The sequence below is a fragment of the Manacus candei genome, unplaced genomic scaffold (genome assembly GCF_025592945.1).
Source record: "Manacus candei isolate 608988 ecotype Guabito, Panama unplaced genomic scaffold, ASM2559294v1 h1tg000078l, whole genome shotgun sequence".
Classification (NCBI taxonomy): Eukaryota; Metazoa; Chordata; class Aves; order Passeriformes; family Pipridae; genus Manacus; species Manacus candei.
In genome coordinates this window covers 1,616,286-1,631,491 of record NW_026138126.1, presented here as the reverse complement: position 1 = coordinate 1,631,491, position 15,206 = coordinate 1,616,286, and the positions used below count along the sequence as shown (strand labels likewise).

The following is a 15,206-nucleotide window of genomic DNA, read 5'->3' as shown; positions in this document are numbered from 1 at the left end:
GAGCTGCAAACCCAAAAATAGAACAAAGAAAGGTCCTTTGCAGCCTCCCCTCGGGCAGGACAGGCCCCGGGGCTGCCCACGGGAGGTGTGTTGGGCCACTCAAGGCCACCCGTGGTTAAAAGGGAGAGTCCTCCCTCCCTGGGAGAGTTTGGGATGCAGAGCTGGGAACAGCTGAGGTGGGACCATGAGAGCTGCTCTCGGGGTGTTCCTGCTGTGCCTGGTGCTGCTCCCTCCCCTTGCAGCGCTGCCCAGGAAGGGGGAGAGGAATTCCCTGAGCCCAGAGGAGCTGGAAGCAGAGGGGAGAAATAGGGAAAATGCGAGTTTGCAGGAACCAGCCGGACCCAGCTGGGCGGGGAGACCCAGGAGGGCCACTCGCCTCTTCCCCGAGCCCGAGCCAGGAGCCAAATGCCCGCAGGGAATGGCCGAGGAGGGCCGGCCCCGCTCCAGCGCGCACCCCTGGCCGCTGGGCGGGCTGGAGGGGCCGGTGTGCAGGGTGAGGATGGAGCGGGACGGGGTCGCCCCGGGCCACCTGGACGTGGTGGGGGTCCTCACCCACTACGAGAGCGGCTTCATCAAAGCGCTGCGGCGGCGCCGCGCCTGGGGCGGGAGCGTCCTGCGGAGCTTCGGGCTGTGCCCGGCCCCGGAGGCGGCGGCGGCTCCGCATCCCCTGCAGCGCATCCACGGGCACGTGGTGGAGCCGGGCCCGGAGCGATTCCTCGTCCTGCACCTGGAGGAAGGTTGGTGGGACATCCCTGCGCCGGGGAGGAGCAGAGCGGGGAGGATGCAGGGCTTGGGATGGCGGGCGATGCTGTTTGCTGGCCCTAAGTCAGATTTAAACACGTTATTAGACCTGAGGGGTTGGATTCCCTTTAAAATAAGAGAAAGACATTGTAAGTGCTAAAGCTTCTTTAAAACTGCTGTAAAATTGGTACTTCGCTGTGTCTTTCTGGGTACATTTTTCAGGAAGTTTAGCAGAGATGATGGACTGAGCAACAGGGCACTGTCCCTGCCTCTGCCCCTGCCTGTGACTAACACCCGGGTGTCACATTCTTGGTGGGCTCTGCTCTGCTCTCACGAGTACGAGTGTTTCTCTGCCTCGATGATGTGGGTTTGGACACTGTCCCAACTCTAAGAGAGGGGAGGGTCGGACCTGGCCGGTCCCGCTGTGCCCTGAGCCCCCTCCCGCACCGGGGGCTGTGGAGCTGCTCTTGCAGCTTCAGCCTTAAGGAGAAACCAGGAACACCTTCCCCTGTCCCATCCTGGGCATGAGCCCGGCGCTGGAGGGGGAGCACAACCCGCTGTTTTATCCGTAGCAAGAGAGCCAGGGGTGTTTCCCTCTTCCTGGAATCCCTTCCTCCCCTCCCGCGGTTTGGATTTGCAGCTGAACTCGCCAGTGCCGGGCAGTGGGGAAGTGGCCACAATGTCCCTGAGGCACTGGAGAGGAGATTTCCATGGGGATCTGGGGGTGGCAGCCCCTTCTCTCCGGGTGCAGGATCTGCCTCCTGCCACCTCCCCGGGGCCGGGGACTGGGATTTGCCGTGTTTTTCCACCCTGTCCCTCCTGTCCCAGCTCCTCTGGTCCCTGCGTGGGAACGGGGCTCAGCCCTGAAGCCCCTTCCTCACCCCCCGGGGGCCCCGCGGTGCCGGAGGGGGATTCACCCCGTGTCTCCCCCGTTCCAGTGCAGTGGGAAGCGCAGGCGAAGCTGCGGTTCCAGCTGGTTTTCCAGGCGGAGCTGGGCCGGGCGCTGGGGGAGCTGCAGGCGGCCGCGATGCTCTTCTACCTGGGCCGGCCCGAGGGCTCCGGGCGCCCGCAGGAGCTGCTGGTCACGGGCCCGGGGCTGGCCAGGGACCAGGTGGGTCGGGGGGCCGGGCCGGGATGGGATTGGGGCGGGAGTGTCCCGGCCCTGCTGCTCAGCACCTTTGCCATCCCCTCCCAGTTCCTTTGCCACCCCCTGCAGCTCCTTTGCTCCTCACAGCCCCTTTTCTACCCCTCCCAGTCCTGTTGCCATCCCTTCCCAGTCCATTCACCATCTTCTCCTAGTCCCTTTGTGATCTCCTCCCCCTCAGTCCACCATCCTCTCCCAGTCCCTTTGCCAACCTTTCCCAATCCATTCACAATCCCCTCACAGTTCTTTTGCCACTCCCTCCTAGTCCCTTCACCATCTCCTCCCAGTTCCTTCATGATCCCCTCCCAGTCTATTTGCCGGTCCTTCCCAGTCCCTTTGCCACCCCCTGCAACTCTTTTCCTCCTCACAGTCCCTTTTCCACCCCTCCCAGTCCTGTTGCCATCTCCTCCCAGTCCATTCACCATCCTTTCCCAGACTCTTTGCCCCTCCTCCAGTCCCTTTGGCATCATCTCAGTCCCTTTGCCAACACTTCCCATCCCTTTGCCATCCCATCCCGGCATTCCCGCCCCGTCCCTCGCTCCCGCCGCCCGGGCCGTGCCTGCAGATGGAGCTCTTACCCCGTTCCCAGCTCCCGCAGGGCCGGAGGGGCTGCCCGGGGTGTCCAGCCCTGTCTGGGGGTCCCGGTCCCCGCCTGCCCCGGGGCTCTCTGCCCACCCGGGGGTCCCGTGGGCTCCCGGAGCAGCTCTGGGTGTGGGGGCGAAGCCCCCGTCCCATGTCGCTGCTCCCGGGGCCACCGCGGGCTGGGTGACCCCGAGCCCGCAGGGACCACACGTGGGTGTGTGCCCGTGATGTCTGACCCACGTCCCCGGCTCTGCCGTGTCTCCCGCCCCCGCGCAGAGGCTCTGCCTGTCCAGGGACACCCAGTACCTGGTCCTGGGAGCCGCCGCCGGCTCCGTCACCCGCGGCCCGGAGCAGCTCCGCTTCTCGGCATCGCTGACGATCCGCGGCGCCGAGGGAGGTACGGACGGGGACCCGCCCGAGCGTCCCCACTCGGGCGTTTGGGGTCCTCTCCACCCCCGAGGGGCTGTGGGGACACGCAGCAGACCCCAGATCATCGTCCTCACCGCTCCTCGCCCCCCCAGGTGCCCCCCTGCCCCCCTCGGAGGTGCAGCAGCTCCTGTTCGGCTCCGATGACAAGTGTTTCACCCGCATGACCCCAGTGCTGCTGCTGCTGGCCAAGGCACGGCCGGGGGAGGGGGAGGAGGAGGCTTTGGCCCCTTCCTCCTACCTCTCTGCTGATGGGGTGGTGGACACGGCTCCGTACCCACAGCTCAGGTCCGTGGCCTTAGGAATGGGAAAACACAGGGACTGGGAGACAGGGGATGTGGGACCACGGCAGGAGGATGTGGAGACCTCCAGGGCACACGAGGACCCCGTGACCCTCCCTGTGTTCTCCTTGCAGCCCACCCCAGGCCGGGACCGAGGAGCTGCCGACCCCCATGGCCCCGAGCCAGGCCAACACTTCATCCCCAGCTCCCGGGAGCAGCAGCCAATTCCTGGGAATGCTGACCCGCTTCATCCGGCAGGTCCTGAGCTCCTCCAGCGAGCTCCCCCCCCAGCCCAGCGCCCACCACTGGCTGGACTTCCAGGCGATGGAGACCCTCCCTCACCAGCTGCTCAACCTGTCGGGGGAGGCGGCGCTGGAGCGGCTGGTGCAGTCGGAGGAGCCCTCGGTGCTGCTGTTCCCGCAGGACAGCGGGGCCGTGCTGGAGCAGCTCCTGGGGCACTGGCAGCCCGAGGGCACCGTGCTGGAGCTGCTCACGGGCAAACTGCGGGGGGTCATCCAGGAGCTGGGGGACATCCCGGCTTTCCAGGCCAACACGGCGCTTTTCCAGCACCTCCTGAGCTTCTGCTACTTCCCGCGGGGCGGGGAGGAGGGCGAGGCCCCGGAGCGGGTGCCGGGCTCCAGGAAGCTGCACACGCTGCTGCTGCTGAAGGCGCTGCAGTCGGTGCGGGCGCGCTGGCAGGAGCGCAGGAAGGTGCAGCGGCAGCACCGCAGCGCTCGGCCCCCGGCCCACTGCCGCCTCCAGGAGCTCACCATCGACCTGCACGACCGCAAGTTCATCGTCATGCCCACCGTGTACGCGGCCAACAACTGCGAGGGGCCCTGCAGGCTGCCCCTGTCCACCCGCGTGCCCAGCTACTACTCGCACACGGTGCTGCTGCTGGGGATGCAGGAGCGGGGGGCGCCGCTGCAGCGCCCGCCCTGCTGCGTCCCGGTGCGCTACTCCGACCAGCTCATCATCAGCCTCTCGCCGGAGAGGCTGGAGGTCCGCAAGTTCCCCAACATGGTGGCAGAGGAGTGTGGGTGTCGGTGAGGCTCCTCCCGGCCCGCCCCCCCCGCAGCTGGAGCTGGTGCTTCCCCTGGAGACGGGAGCTCCCTCGTGTCCTTTCCCCACGGTTTGGCTCGTTAGTGTCTCTCAGGTTTCTCTGGTGTCTCCTTTGCTCCTCACAGTCGCTTTCCCACCGCTCCCAGCGCCGTTGCTATCCCCTCCCAGCCCACTCACCATCTCCTCCCAGCCCCTTCCTGATCCCCTCCCAGCCCCTTTGCCACCCCCTGCAGCTCCTTTGCTCCTCACAGTCCCTCTGCAGCTGGAGCTGCCTGTCCCTGGGGGCTTCTCCACAGCCTGATGTGTCCCCACTGCCGATTTTGGGGATGCCTGTAGGGCTGAGCTGCCGCGGGCTCTGACCCTGTGGGGAGCTTTGGGCTGTGGGGCTGTGGGGGGAGGGCAAAGCTTGGCAGATCCAGCCAAGACTGCACTTATTTATCTCTGCCTTTCTGCTCCTGTAGTGGCTGGGAAGGGCAGGTGTTGCTTCCTCCAAGCCTCGCAGCATCCTCTGGCCATTTCCCAGCCCATCATTAGCCCCCCTGGCCACAGGACTCCACCTGTGACAGCAGAGCAAGAGGCCAAACCCCCTTGCAGGGACTGTCCCTGTGTGACTGGGGCTGTGGGGACCCACTGGCCATGGCCTGGGGCTCCTGGCCAGGTCACATTCGTGTCACCCTGCCCTGACCCCACTCCCAGAGAGAGGGAGGGAGGGAGTGATCCCGTTACACCTCCTGGGCTCTCACACCATTAATGGGAGCGGGAGCAAACGGCTGCCAGAGCACCTGCTCCGTGTCCCCGCTGGCATCAGCGCCCGGATCATCTTTCCAGCTGAGCCCAGCCCTCAGACAGGGAGCCAAACCCTTGGGAAGCAGCTCCTGAGCTTGTCCTGGCTGCACCTCCCGGTGCTGGGAGCAGTTCTTGGGCTTTGCAGTGTCCCCACAGGGCTGAGCTGGCACCCACTGGCCCTGTCCTGCAGCCCCACAGGGACCCGGGTTACCCCTGAGCCCCTCAGCTCTGGGGGGCACAGAAAACACACACACACAGCCAGGGATAAGGGCTTTTCTTGTTTTTTTTTCTTTTTTTTCCCCATTTCTTTTTAAACATCCAGTTGAACACCTTATTAAAAATGAAAATAGTTTATTTTAACCTCTATTGACTCAGCAAATACCAAAACCTGCCATGGGTTGGGGCTGTGAGCGTCTCCTGCAGTGGCTCCAGTGCTGTGTGAGGTTTGCACTTGTGTTTCCTTCCTGAAAGGTGAAGGCAAAGCCTGAAGGGATCCCCAGTGAGGGGCTCCAACCTGGTTCTGTTTCCTGCAAGTTCTGTGCCACCCTCAGCGATGGCACCGAGTGAGGTCGGGGGGGTCTGTCCCCGATGTCCCTCTGGTTCTGTAACCCAGGATATTCTTCTCTCTTGATTTGCTTTAAATAAAACCAGTAACTGAAGAGCTGCACAGTCTGGAGACCAACTCTGTTCCCTGGGGTCAGTGGGACCCCACTGTGCTGCCCTGGGTGGAAATGACCCCGTGGGTGGGAAGGACCTGCAGGGGGTTTGGGTGGGGACGGGGCAGGACACGAAGCCTGAAGAGAAGCTCCTTCCCCGGGTCCTTTCAGGTCACCTTTGGCCATTTGATCCAGGGGGGCCCAAAGTCCCCGGGGAGGCTCGTGCCAGGCTCCTGGGCTGCTCTGCTGCTGCTCAGGGATCCTGGGGTGCTGCCCATGGCCCAGGGATGTCCCTGGAGAACAGGCAGGAGCTGGGGGCAGTGGTGGGTTGGATCCCCCTGGGTGTCCCTGGATCCGGAGCCCCTTGGCCGCCCCGGCCTCAGTCGCGCCTCTTGCCCTCCCTGGCCCTGCCATCCTTGCCCAGAGCTGATTCCCAGGGTTTCCTGCCCTTCTGCTGCTTCCAGTCCCTCTTGGGGCTCTCCCGGCCGCCGTTTGCCCTGCCAGGACGGCCCTTCCCCCCCTCCCTCCTGGGCTCCTCCCGCTCCCGCCGGCCCTCCTTCCTCTCCTTCCTCTCCTTCCTCTCCTTCCTCTCCCGGTCCTGTTTCTTCTGAGGCTGCTGCTCAGGGTCCCTGGGGGTCCTGGGAGCTCTGCCAGGTTTGTTCCCTGGTGTCCTGTCCTTGGCTCGTGCCTCTCTCCGTCTGCTGCGTTCTGCATGGACAGCACGGCCTTCCCGGGCCTTCTTCTCCTCCTTCTTCTCCTTTTTCTTCTTCTCCTCCTCCTCCTCCTCTTCCTCCCTTTCTTCCTCTTCCTCCTTTTCTTCCTCCTCCCCCTTTTCTTCCTCCTCCTCCTTTTCTTCCTCCTCCTCCTCCTTCTCTTCTTTCTCCTCCTTTTCTTCCTCGTCCTCCTCCTGCTTTTCCTTCTCTTCCTCCTTCTCCACCTCCTTCTCCACCTTCTTCTCCTGCTTCTCCTGACTCTTCTTCACCTCTGTTGCAGCCAGTGGCACCTCGGGGACATCTGTGGGTTCTTCATCCTTGTCTTCATACTCACCCTTATCCTCAACTTCATCCTTGTCCTCATCCTTGTCCTCATCCTCTGGAGTTGCGCGGCCAAACCACTTCTTGAAGATCCAGGGTTCTGCCTGCGTGGGGACAGAGGGGACCAGGACGTGGTGATACAGCCCTGGAGCCCGGGACCCTCCTCCATCCCTCCCCCAGGGATAAGATGCTCCCCCTGCAGGAGGTGCCCCGGCCCCGTACCAGGTTGCTGTCGGCTTCGCTGTCATCGTCCTCCTCCTCCTCCTCCTCCTCCTCCTCTCCACCCTCCAACGCGCTGCTCTCCGGTGGGACAGGACGGGCTGTCCCCACCTCTGGGACCTCCTCCTTGGGGCTCAGCACCTCTGGGAGGGGAGAGGGACAGGCCATGGATGTTTGGGTGGGATGTCCCAGGCATGGGCCACCCCGCCCTGGATGTGGCCCCATCTCAGCCTGGATCTGTGGGACTGGGACAACACGGAGCTCTGAACCCACCGGGAAGGGGAGGAGGTGGTGGTGGAGGCTCCTGCCGGCCTCGGGTGATCCCCTCCTTGGAACATGGTGCTGGAAGAGAGGAGGGGAGAGAGGCAGGGGGTGGCAGTAGGGTGTGGCCACCCTGTCCCCCTCCCTGCAGCCCCAGCTCACCTTGGAGCACCTGGAAGGTGACACTGAGCAGGGCCACCACGGAGGCCACCAGGATGCACTTGTTGAGGGTGAGCCCTTCCCAGAGCAGCGGCTCCTCCGAGGGCTCCAGGCTGGGGGGCTCTGCCTTGCTCTGCACCGGGAGGCTCCTGGGCACTGGGGACCCCCCAGGGAAAACAGAGTTAATGGGAGAACTGGGAAGGGACAAAGGGATCTGGGATGGGGGTGGGAAGGAGTCTCGACATCCTCCTGCACAGCCCACCCCGGGAAACGATAGGGACAGGGGCAGGGCCAGGGCCAGGGCCAGGGACACAGGCAGGGGCAAGGGAAGGGGCAGGGAAAGGTTAGGGTTAGGGTCAGGATTAGGGTCAGAGTTAGGATTAGGGTCAGGATTAGGGTTAGGGAGCTCTCTGCCCTGCTCCTGCCAGGTGTTTGCACTGCAGGAGTGGGGAGAAGAGTGTCCCAGGGGGCTGAGCCTGAGAGGTTTGGGCTACAGTGGCATTAGAATATCCTGGGGATCACGCTGGGAAAACCTCTGCCCGTGTTCCCCCTCCAGCAGAAAATCTGGGCAGGATGGAGAGGAGGAGGAGGAGGAGGAGGAGGAGGAGGGAGATTTGCCAGGTGGCTGAGAAGCCCCATGTCCCTGAGCTGCGAGGGGACCGTGGAGAGCAGAGCTCCTCCCGTGGCCAGACCGGCTGGGAACACGAGATTGCTCCACCTGAGGCCGGGGTGGCCATCCCGGTGAAGGGAATTTCCAGGGAATCTTCCCCACGCACCTACCTGAAGGTGCTGCCTTGGCTCCCACCTTCTCCACCCGCTTCCTCTCCACTGCTTTCCTGTCCCCTCCGAGCGGCGCCGGCTCTGGCATGCTCAGCTCAGCTCGGCTCAGCTCAGCTCGGCTCAGCTCAGCTCAGGCTGCTCCGGGTCCTGCTCACGCACCAACCGGGGACTCCCCTCCTCTAGTCCCTGCGGGGAGGGGGGGAGGTGGCCGGGTGGGCTGGGGGGGCACGGGGCGGGTCTGGGGCCCCCCCAGCACACGGGAGAGAGACCCCGACCCTGTGTCCCTTCCCAGCCCCTTCGCCACCCCCTTTGCTCCTCCCGGTCCCTTTTCCACCCCTCCCGGTCCTGTTGCCATCCCCCCAGTCCCTTTGCCTGCTCACACTCGGAGTTCCCACACTCTCCTTGTCCCCTGGGCTCAGTTGCTCCTGCCACCAGCCCCGAGTGGCACCGACCCGGCTCGTCACTGCCGTGTTCCCTCAGCAGCCTTAAAACCAAATCGGCGTTTATTTTTTATCTGCTAAGCTGGACTTAGCCCCGAGCCGGCCCTGGCACACGCGGTGGGCTGGTGCCCGTGGACCCCCGGGCTGTGCTTGGGGAATCCCCCCCGGAGCAGCGCTGGGGCCGGGTTTGGGCTGCGGGGTTGCAGCATCCACAGGGGGATCCAGGATCCGGGGGGGATCCCGGCAGGGTCGCTGTGCCGGGAGGGGAGGGAGCCGCGCTGGGGTCTGTGCTCGGCGCTGGGTGGGGTTTGGTGGCCGAGGTTGGGTCCTGGTTGGTGCCAGCGGCACCCAGAGCTGCCCATGGGCACGGATCAGTGACAGCGACAGCTGAGGCACCTCGGGCTGCCCCGGCACGGACGTGCTGCACACCCCGCAGAGCCTTCCCGGCTGGAATGCCGTGGGACAGCCCCTAATCATCCCCCTGCCCTGCCCTGGCACGGGGGTCCCCCCTGGCACCCTCGCCCCGCATTTTGGGCACTTACATGGGCTCCTGCTCTCCTGTCGCTGTCGCTGCTCACCCCAGTGTTGGCATCTGGCAAAGACAAGCACAAAGGGGGGCATTGGGTGACAAATTCGGGGAGGTGGGAACTGCCAGTGGTGAGGGGTGTGGGCACCTCGATGCCCCTCCCTGGCCTGCAGAGAGGGGACATCACGGCCACGTTTCCCCTGTTGGTGCTGCAGAAACCCCTCGGCCGTCGAGGCAGCGCTGGGGAGGTCGGGGTGTAACAGGAGCACCGGGCAGGTCGGGCACTCTGAGCCCCAAAATCCTGGACATGCCTGTGGAGCTGCAGCTGAGGGGACAGTGACCCCCTGCCAAGGCACACAGGGGGATGAACAACCCAGAGAGTGCCCGGGCACTCTGAAATCGTGTCTGGAGGCTTCACAGAAGGAGAAGTTCCAGGTACTGTGGAACAACCAGACCTCAGAGAAGAGCTCAAGACATCCCAGAGGATAACAGAGATCTGGGATGACTCTTGGGGCTTTTCCCAGCTGTGGAGTGGGAGAGAAAACTGGAAGGTCCCCAGAGCTCTGAAACAAAGCAGGGCTAGGGAGTGTGTTGGGCTCCTCAGGGTTCTCTGCCCTGTGTGGGCTACGGGGCTGAGGAGGCACCAACAAACCTCATCACCCCTCAGCCCTCCTGGCAGCTCCAAGTCCAGCCCTCACTTTGCTGGTATCTGAGTGCCACTTCCTGCCAAGCCCTCACCAGAAGGAGATATTTTTTTGCCCCCTTTGAGCTGCTTCTAGTTTATTTTCCCCTCGTGGAACTCTGAGAAGAAATACTGGTTCTCAGGATGACACCTAAGACTCGATACTGGGAGCAAAACAGATAAATAAGAGGAAACCTTCTGGCCAAGGACCAAAGGTCTGAAAGATATTTGCTTTCAAGAGGAAATAAAGATAAATAAATAAATAAAATAAAATAAAATAAAATAAAATAAAATAAAATAAAATAAAATTAATAGATAAATAAGTCAGTCTTTGGTTTTGTTTGAGTGATGGTGAGTCTGGTCCTTTCTGTGCTGGGAAGGGATGGACCTTCCCCAGGACTCTCGTGGTGGCTACAGTGGGTCCTCCCAGACCCAGGGAAAGCACAAAGATGCAGAATTTTTCCTCAAAGAGTTTTTCTCCCATGTTTTTGAGCTTCACATCCATTCACACAGGTTTAGAACAGGTTTAGAGCCCAGCTGAGTGTGAGGGAGACTGAGGAGGGCACAACCTCCTCTGCTCCTTGGGCACAGCTGGTGTTCCCATGGAGTTGGTGCCACAGGGATGCCCCGCAATGCCCAAGGTCACCCTGTGATTTCACACCACCACAAAGAGCCTCCTGTGCCAGGCTGAGCCCTCTCCTGCAGACCCTCACACACCCTGGCAGCGGCGCTGGCACAGCCACGGCCGTGGTTGGCAACTCAAAGTGAGGACAAGGTACCTCTTCTCTCGCCCCTCCTTGGCCATCTCTGAGCATTGTCTGCCCACCCAACAGCTCATTGGTGGCCTCAGGGCATCCCAAATCTTCCTCCAGCCCCACACAGGGACCCCACACAGCCCCCACATCAGGGGACTGTCATTGAACTCGAGCGGGGGCAGCACCAGTGCCATCCCACCACACCCTGCAGGGCTGCCCAGTGCCATCCCACCACACCCTGCAGGGCTGCCCAGTGCCATCCCACCACACCCTGCAGGGCTGCCCAGTACCATCCCACCACACCCCTGTGGGGCTGCCCAGTGCCATCCCACCACACCCTGCAGGGCTGCCCAGTGCCATCCCACCACACCCTGCAGGGCTGCCCAGTACCATCCCACCACACCCCTGTGGGGCTGCCCAGTGCCATCCCACCACACCCTGCGGGGCTGCCCAGTGCCATCCCACCACACCCTGCAGGGCTGCCCAGTGCCATCCCACCACACCCTGCAGGGCTGCCCAGTGCCATCCCACCACACCCTGTGGGGCTGCCCAGTGCCATCCCACCACACCCTGTGGGGCTGCCCAGTACCATCCCACCACACCCTGTGGGGCTGCCCAGCCCTCAGCTGAGCCCAGGCTCTGGCACAGGGTGCCAGGCTCTTCCCACACCTCCACCTCTTGGGCCTCCCCCAGATGGAGGAGCCCAAACAGCCTCCAGCCGGGGGGGCATTGGTTGTTCCTCCCCAGAGGTGTTCACTCTCCCCAGAGCTGCCCAGATCCGTGCCCGGGGCTGTCCTGCCAGACAGGACATGGAGCTCCAACTGCTGGAAGGAGCTGGAGGCAGTTCAGACTCTACAGCCTGTGCAGGGACCCATCACCAGCCAGGATGGGCCGTGGCACCTGCAGGAACAGCCTTCCCGGGGCTGGATCCCACGGGACCAGCTCAGAGCTGGGGATCCAAGAACAGTCAGTGCCCAGGCCAGGCAGGGCAAGGATGGACACCAAAATGCCAGGGATGGACACCAAAATGCCAGGGATGGACACCAGTGCCAGGGATGGACACCAATGCCAGGGACATTTTGCCCATGGAAAGGCTGGTCACCCACAGCCCCCAGGTCCAGCTCCCGCCCTTGGCTCCCCCTGACCCCGCACAGGGAACCTGCCCCACACCTGCCCGACCATCCATCCCGGTCACTGCTCACACCAGCCCCTCTCTTCAATGCCCAAATCGCAGCCGCTCAGCAAACAATCCGCTCTGCTCCGCTGCCGCCGGGACTTCTCCCCCCCGAGTTCCCGGGGGTGCCTTTTACCGCTGACTCACATCAAAGAAACTTCCAAAAATAGCGGCCCGCCCGCCCCTCCGGCCCCGCTCACCCTCACCCGGCAGCGCCGGGACGGGCCCCGGGGGTCCCAAATCCCCCGGCCCGCGGTGGGTGATGCCCGCGAGTGCCCCTCGAGCACCGGGAGGGTCAAAGCCCCCAGAGCCGTACCTGGGGTGCCCAGCGCTGCCTCCTCCTCGCCGGCAGCCCCGGGCTGGCCCCGCTCCGCTAATGAACAGCGACAGCTGCCCAAGGAGCAAAATAGCGCCCAATCGCTGCTGCCCCGGGAGCGCGGCTCGGCCCCGGGCAGGGGAGCTCCCCCGGGCTCCAAAGGGCACCGGGACGGGGCTCGTCCCTCTGGGAGCGCCCCCGGGGTCTCTGAGCCGGCTGTGGGATGGAGGGATGCAGAGGTGGGTCAGAGACCTGCCAGGCACGGGGGAGATGGAGAGAGAGGAGGAGAAATCCCTTGGGAGCAGCAGGGCTCAGACAACCCTGAGGAAAACCTCCGGCCCCTGCCGTGTCCCTGTTCCTGCAGCCACGTCCCCAGGGAGCCCTGACACAGCCACGGACCGGTGGGAGGGGGGACGTCCCGTCCCACCCATTCCCAGGATGGAGCCAGGACACAAAGCATCTCATCCAGGAGCTGCAAAGGACTCTCCAGAACTCTGAGCCCCTGTTTGCCCCCCAGGCCGGGGGCTCTGAGCCAGCTGGGGGAGGGATGGAGGGAGGGATGGATGGATGGATGGATGGATGGATGGAGGTGCTGGGGATGTAGAGGTGGATCAGAAACCTGACAGACACAAGGAAGACAGAGAGAGGAGGAGGAGAAATCCCCTGGGACCAGCAGGGCTCACACAACCCTGGGGAAAACCAGTTTTTGCCCTCCAGCCCCTCTGATATCCCTGTTCCTGCAGCCACATCCCCGGGAGCCACAGCCACAGGCAGGTGAGGAGGGGGATGTCCCATCCCACCCATTCCCAGGAGATGAAACATCTCCTCTGGGGAGCTGCAAAGGCCCCCTGGGCTCTGGCCCTGCCTGTGGGAGGTTCCCAGAGCCCCAGCTCGGCACAGGCAGGAACAGCCAGGGCAGGAGCCCCTGTGCCAGGGATGTGGTGCAGCAGTGACTGCTCCGAGGGTGGGACATTCTGGGTGGATCCTGCTTTGGGGACATGGAGCTGATGTTTTAAAAAGGCTTCATGTTTAAAAAAACCCCGATCCTGAGGTTGTGGTGTCCCACACCTGCAATATTGACCTTTTCCTCCAGCTCAGGTGGGAAAGGCCCTTGACTGCAAGATCCAAAGGAGGAATAAAGCAGGCACTGCCTCTCCCAGGGCTCTGCCGAGGTTGGGTCACGGCCCTGCTTTAGGACCAGGACCAGCTCCAGGAGCTCAGGAGTAGCCTCAGCCTCCTGCTTCCCTGGCAGGGACAGGGCTGGGCACTGCTGTGGGATAAACAATGTGCCCTGGAAGGTGGCAGGATGGATGGAGGAGGGATGGAGGAATCCTCTGGGACCAGCAGTGCTCAGACAACCCCGGTGAAAACCACCCAGCCCCCCCAGCAGCCAGGGCAGCTTTCCCAGCTGTATTCCCACTGCAGCAGGGCTTTTAAAGTCTGTTTGCTTTACAGGGACATAATGAAAGCAGAAAATCATCAACAGGCCAAATAAAAATCCCTTTTTCTCCCAGCTAATCATGCTTCCCATGGTGCTCCCATCCTGCCTCCCATGGGTGAGCTGCTCCTTCCAGGGAAGATCCCAGGGGCTGCCCAAGCTCTGTCTGCACAGGGAGCTCAGGCAAAACATCCTTCCACTGCATCCCATGTGGAGCCACAGGATGCAGAGCTCTCCTCACCCTTTCCAGGACCTTTCAACACCCTTTTCCCGCAGCAGGGAGGGACCAGGAGTGGTTTTGCCTCCACATGTTTAGCTCAGAGCAGTTCCCTGCCGAGCTGCAAAGCCTCCACCTCCATCCCACGGTTTATCCCAGGCAGATGGAGGAAAGAGATTCCCAGAGGCAAATTCTTTCCTAATCCCTTGAAACCCCCCCAAATCCCAGCTTTTCCCTCGCCCTGAGACTGATAAAAGTGTCTCTGGGAGGGGGAAACATGATCTGGCTGTGAGAGCTGCTGGTAGAAGGGCTGGGGAGGGCAGGGGAGCAGCTTCCAGGCTAAATATTGACTCCTGGCTTTGATGACACAGCTTCTCTTCCCTGGCTTTCCAGCTTTCCACTGGCCTTGGAATTACACAGAGCACCAGCCAGCCCCAAGGCTCTGCCATGCCCTCCCTGTGGACCATGGGCCTGGAAAGCATCTGGGACCAGTTCTGCTGCAGGAACTCAGACCTGGGCCCTCCCTGCAGGACGTGGCACTCGGTGCTCTGGGCTGGGGGACAAGGTGGTGTTTGCTCAAAGGTTGCACTCGATGATCCTGGAGGTCTTTTTCCAACCTCAGTGGCTCTGTGACTCTGTGATCTTGGAGGATCTTCTTCCTCCTACCCCTTTAGCCATGGTGGGAATGCAAGTCAGGCAAACTGTGGGTCAGGGGAACACCCTGCCCATGGAGCAGGCTGGGAGGACCCCCCAGCACGGGGTCTGCAGGAGCCTGGAGCTGCAGCCCAAGCACCAGCTGAGCACATTCCTCCAGCTGAGGATGGCAGAGGTGATCACACCATCAGGGGAACACCCTCCCATGTCACCTCTGGCAGGTGGTCCAGGCAGGCCGAGCTGTGCTGCAGCATCCCCTCGTTTCCATGGCAATGCTCATTATTTATCCTCCCACCAGGACATCATCTCCTTTCTCCCTGTTTTTATAACTCAAAGTTAAAAGGCAATCAGAGAGGCATAAATTTAGTCATGGATTATTTTCGGCACAGGTTGGTTCTGGGGATGAGTTTTCCTGCTCTCCATGAGATTTCCCCTCTCCCCAGAGCTCCCAGAGCTGGGGCAGCCCCAGCCCGGGGCCATGTGCTCCTGCCCGGGGTGTGAGGGGGGGCAGAAGCTCCAGCTGGATGTGCAGGTGGGCTTCCTGCTGCTCTTCCCTTTGGATTTCACCCCTGGCTCCAGCAGAACTTGCCTGACCCGGTTCCCAAGGCTTGGGAATCCAAAACACCTTCCAGCCCTTGGAAGGAGCATTTCCGCTTCGGCCCCTCCCAGGGGCAGGGCTGGGCTCCTGGCCTGGTTTTAGGGATGGGAATTTGGATGTTGCCTGTTAAAGCAGATCCCCCGGGCACAGCACAGCTCCAGGCCAGCCCCAGCCCCAGCAGGAGCCGTGTCACCCCCAGGCTGCACCATCCCCCTGATCCAGGGGTGCCCAGGGAGGGGCTGGGAAGGTGCCGGCACTAAATCCCTGCTGGAGGA

The 15,206-nt window shown here is 62.7% G+C and overlaps 2 protein-coding genes across 7 annotated transcripts; one reads left to right on the top strand and one right to left on the bottom strand.

The window, feature by feature from the left end:
• The first annotated feature begins 65 nt into the window (after positions 1-65).
• Positions 66-4,423, top strand: AMH (anti-Mullerian hormone). The gene is made up of 5 exons (XM_051810643.1): positions 66-737; positions 1,680-1,852; positions 2,744-2,864; positions 2,989-3,181; positions 3,309-4,423. Exons 1-5 carry the CDS (start codon positions 185-187, stop codon positions 4,222-4,224), a joined length of 1,956 nt encoding a protein of 651 aa, XP_051666603.1. The 5' UTR covers positions 66-184; the 3' UTR covers positions 4,225-4,423.
• Positions 4,424-5,353: 930 nt separating this feature from the next.
• Positions 5,354-12,118, bottom strand: LOC127481423 (ABC transporter F family member 4-like). Of its 6 annotated transcripts, none has more exons than XM_051810715.1 (8): positions 12,025-12,118; positions 9,114-9,163; positions 8,512-8,615; positions 8,132-8,317; positions 7,355-7,507; positions 7,205-7,273; positions 6,935-7,074; positions 5,354-6,816 (listed from the first exon to the last, which is right to left on the bottom strand). In XM_051810715.1, the coding sequence occupies exons 4-8, from the start codon at positions 8,217-8,219 to the stop codon at positions 6,058-6,060; spliced, it is 1,209 nt and encodes a 402-aa protein (XP_051666675.1). In that variant the 5' UTR covers positions 8,220-8,317; positions 8,512-8,615; positions 9,114-9,163; positions 12,025-12,118; the 3' UTR covers positions 5,354-6,057. The 6 variants fall into 6 exon arrangements, with proteins under 6 accessions (XP_051666675.1, XP_051666678.1, XP_051666677.1 ...); XM_051810718.1 differs by lacking the exon at positions 12,025-12,118 and adding an exon at positions 11,909-11,997; XM_051810717.1 differs by lacking the exon at positions 12,025-12,118 and adding an exon at positions 11,705-11,787.
• Between the last annotated feature and the right edge of the window lie 3,088 nt (positions 12,119-15,206).

Coding starts and splice junctions, on each gene's coding strand:
- AMH (XM_051810643.1), top strand. CDS start 185: ATGAGAGCTGCTCTCGGGGTGTTCCTGCTGTGCCTGGTGCTGCTCCCT. Junction 1,853..2,743: donor CGGGGCTGGCCAGGGACCAG/GTGGGTCGGGGG, acceptor GCCCCCGCGCAG/AGGCTCTGCCTGTCCAGGGA. Junction 3,182..3,308: donor GCTCCGTACCCACAGCTCAG/GTCCGTGGCCTT, acceptor TTCTCCTTGCAG/CCCACCCCAGGCCGGGACCG.
- LOC127481423 (XM_051810715.1), bottom strand. CDS start 8,219: ATGCCAGAGCCGGCGCCGCTCGGAGGGGACAGGAAAGCAGTGGAGAGG. Junction 7,274..7,354: donor CACCTTCCAGGTGCTCCAAG/GTGAGCTGGGGC, acceptor CCTCTCTTCCAG/CACCATGTTCCAAGGAGGGG. Junction 6,817..6,934: donor GCGAAGCCGACAGCAACCTG/GTACGGGGCCGG, acceptor GTCCCCACGCAG/GCAGAACCCTGGATCTTCAA.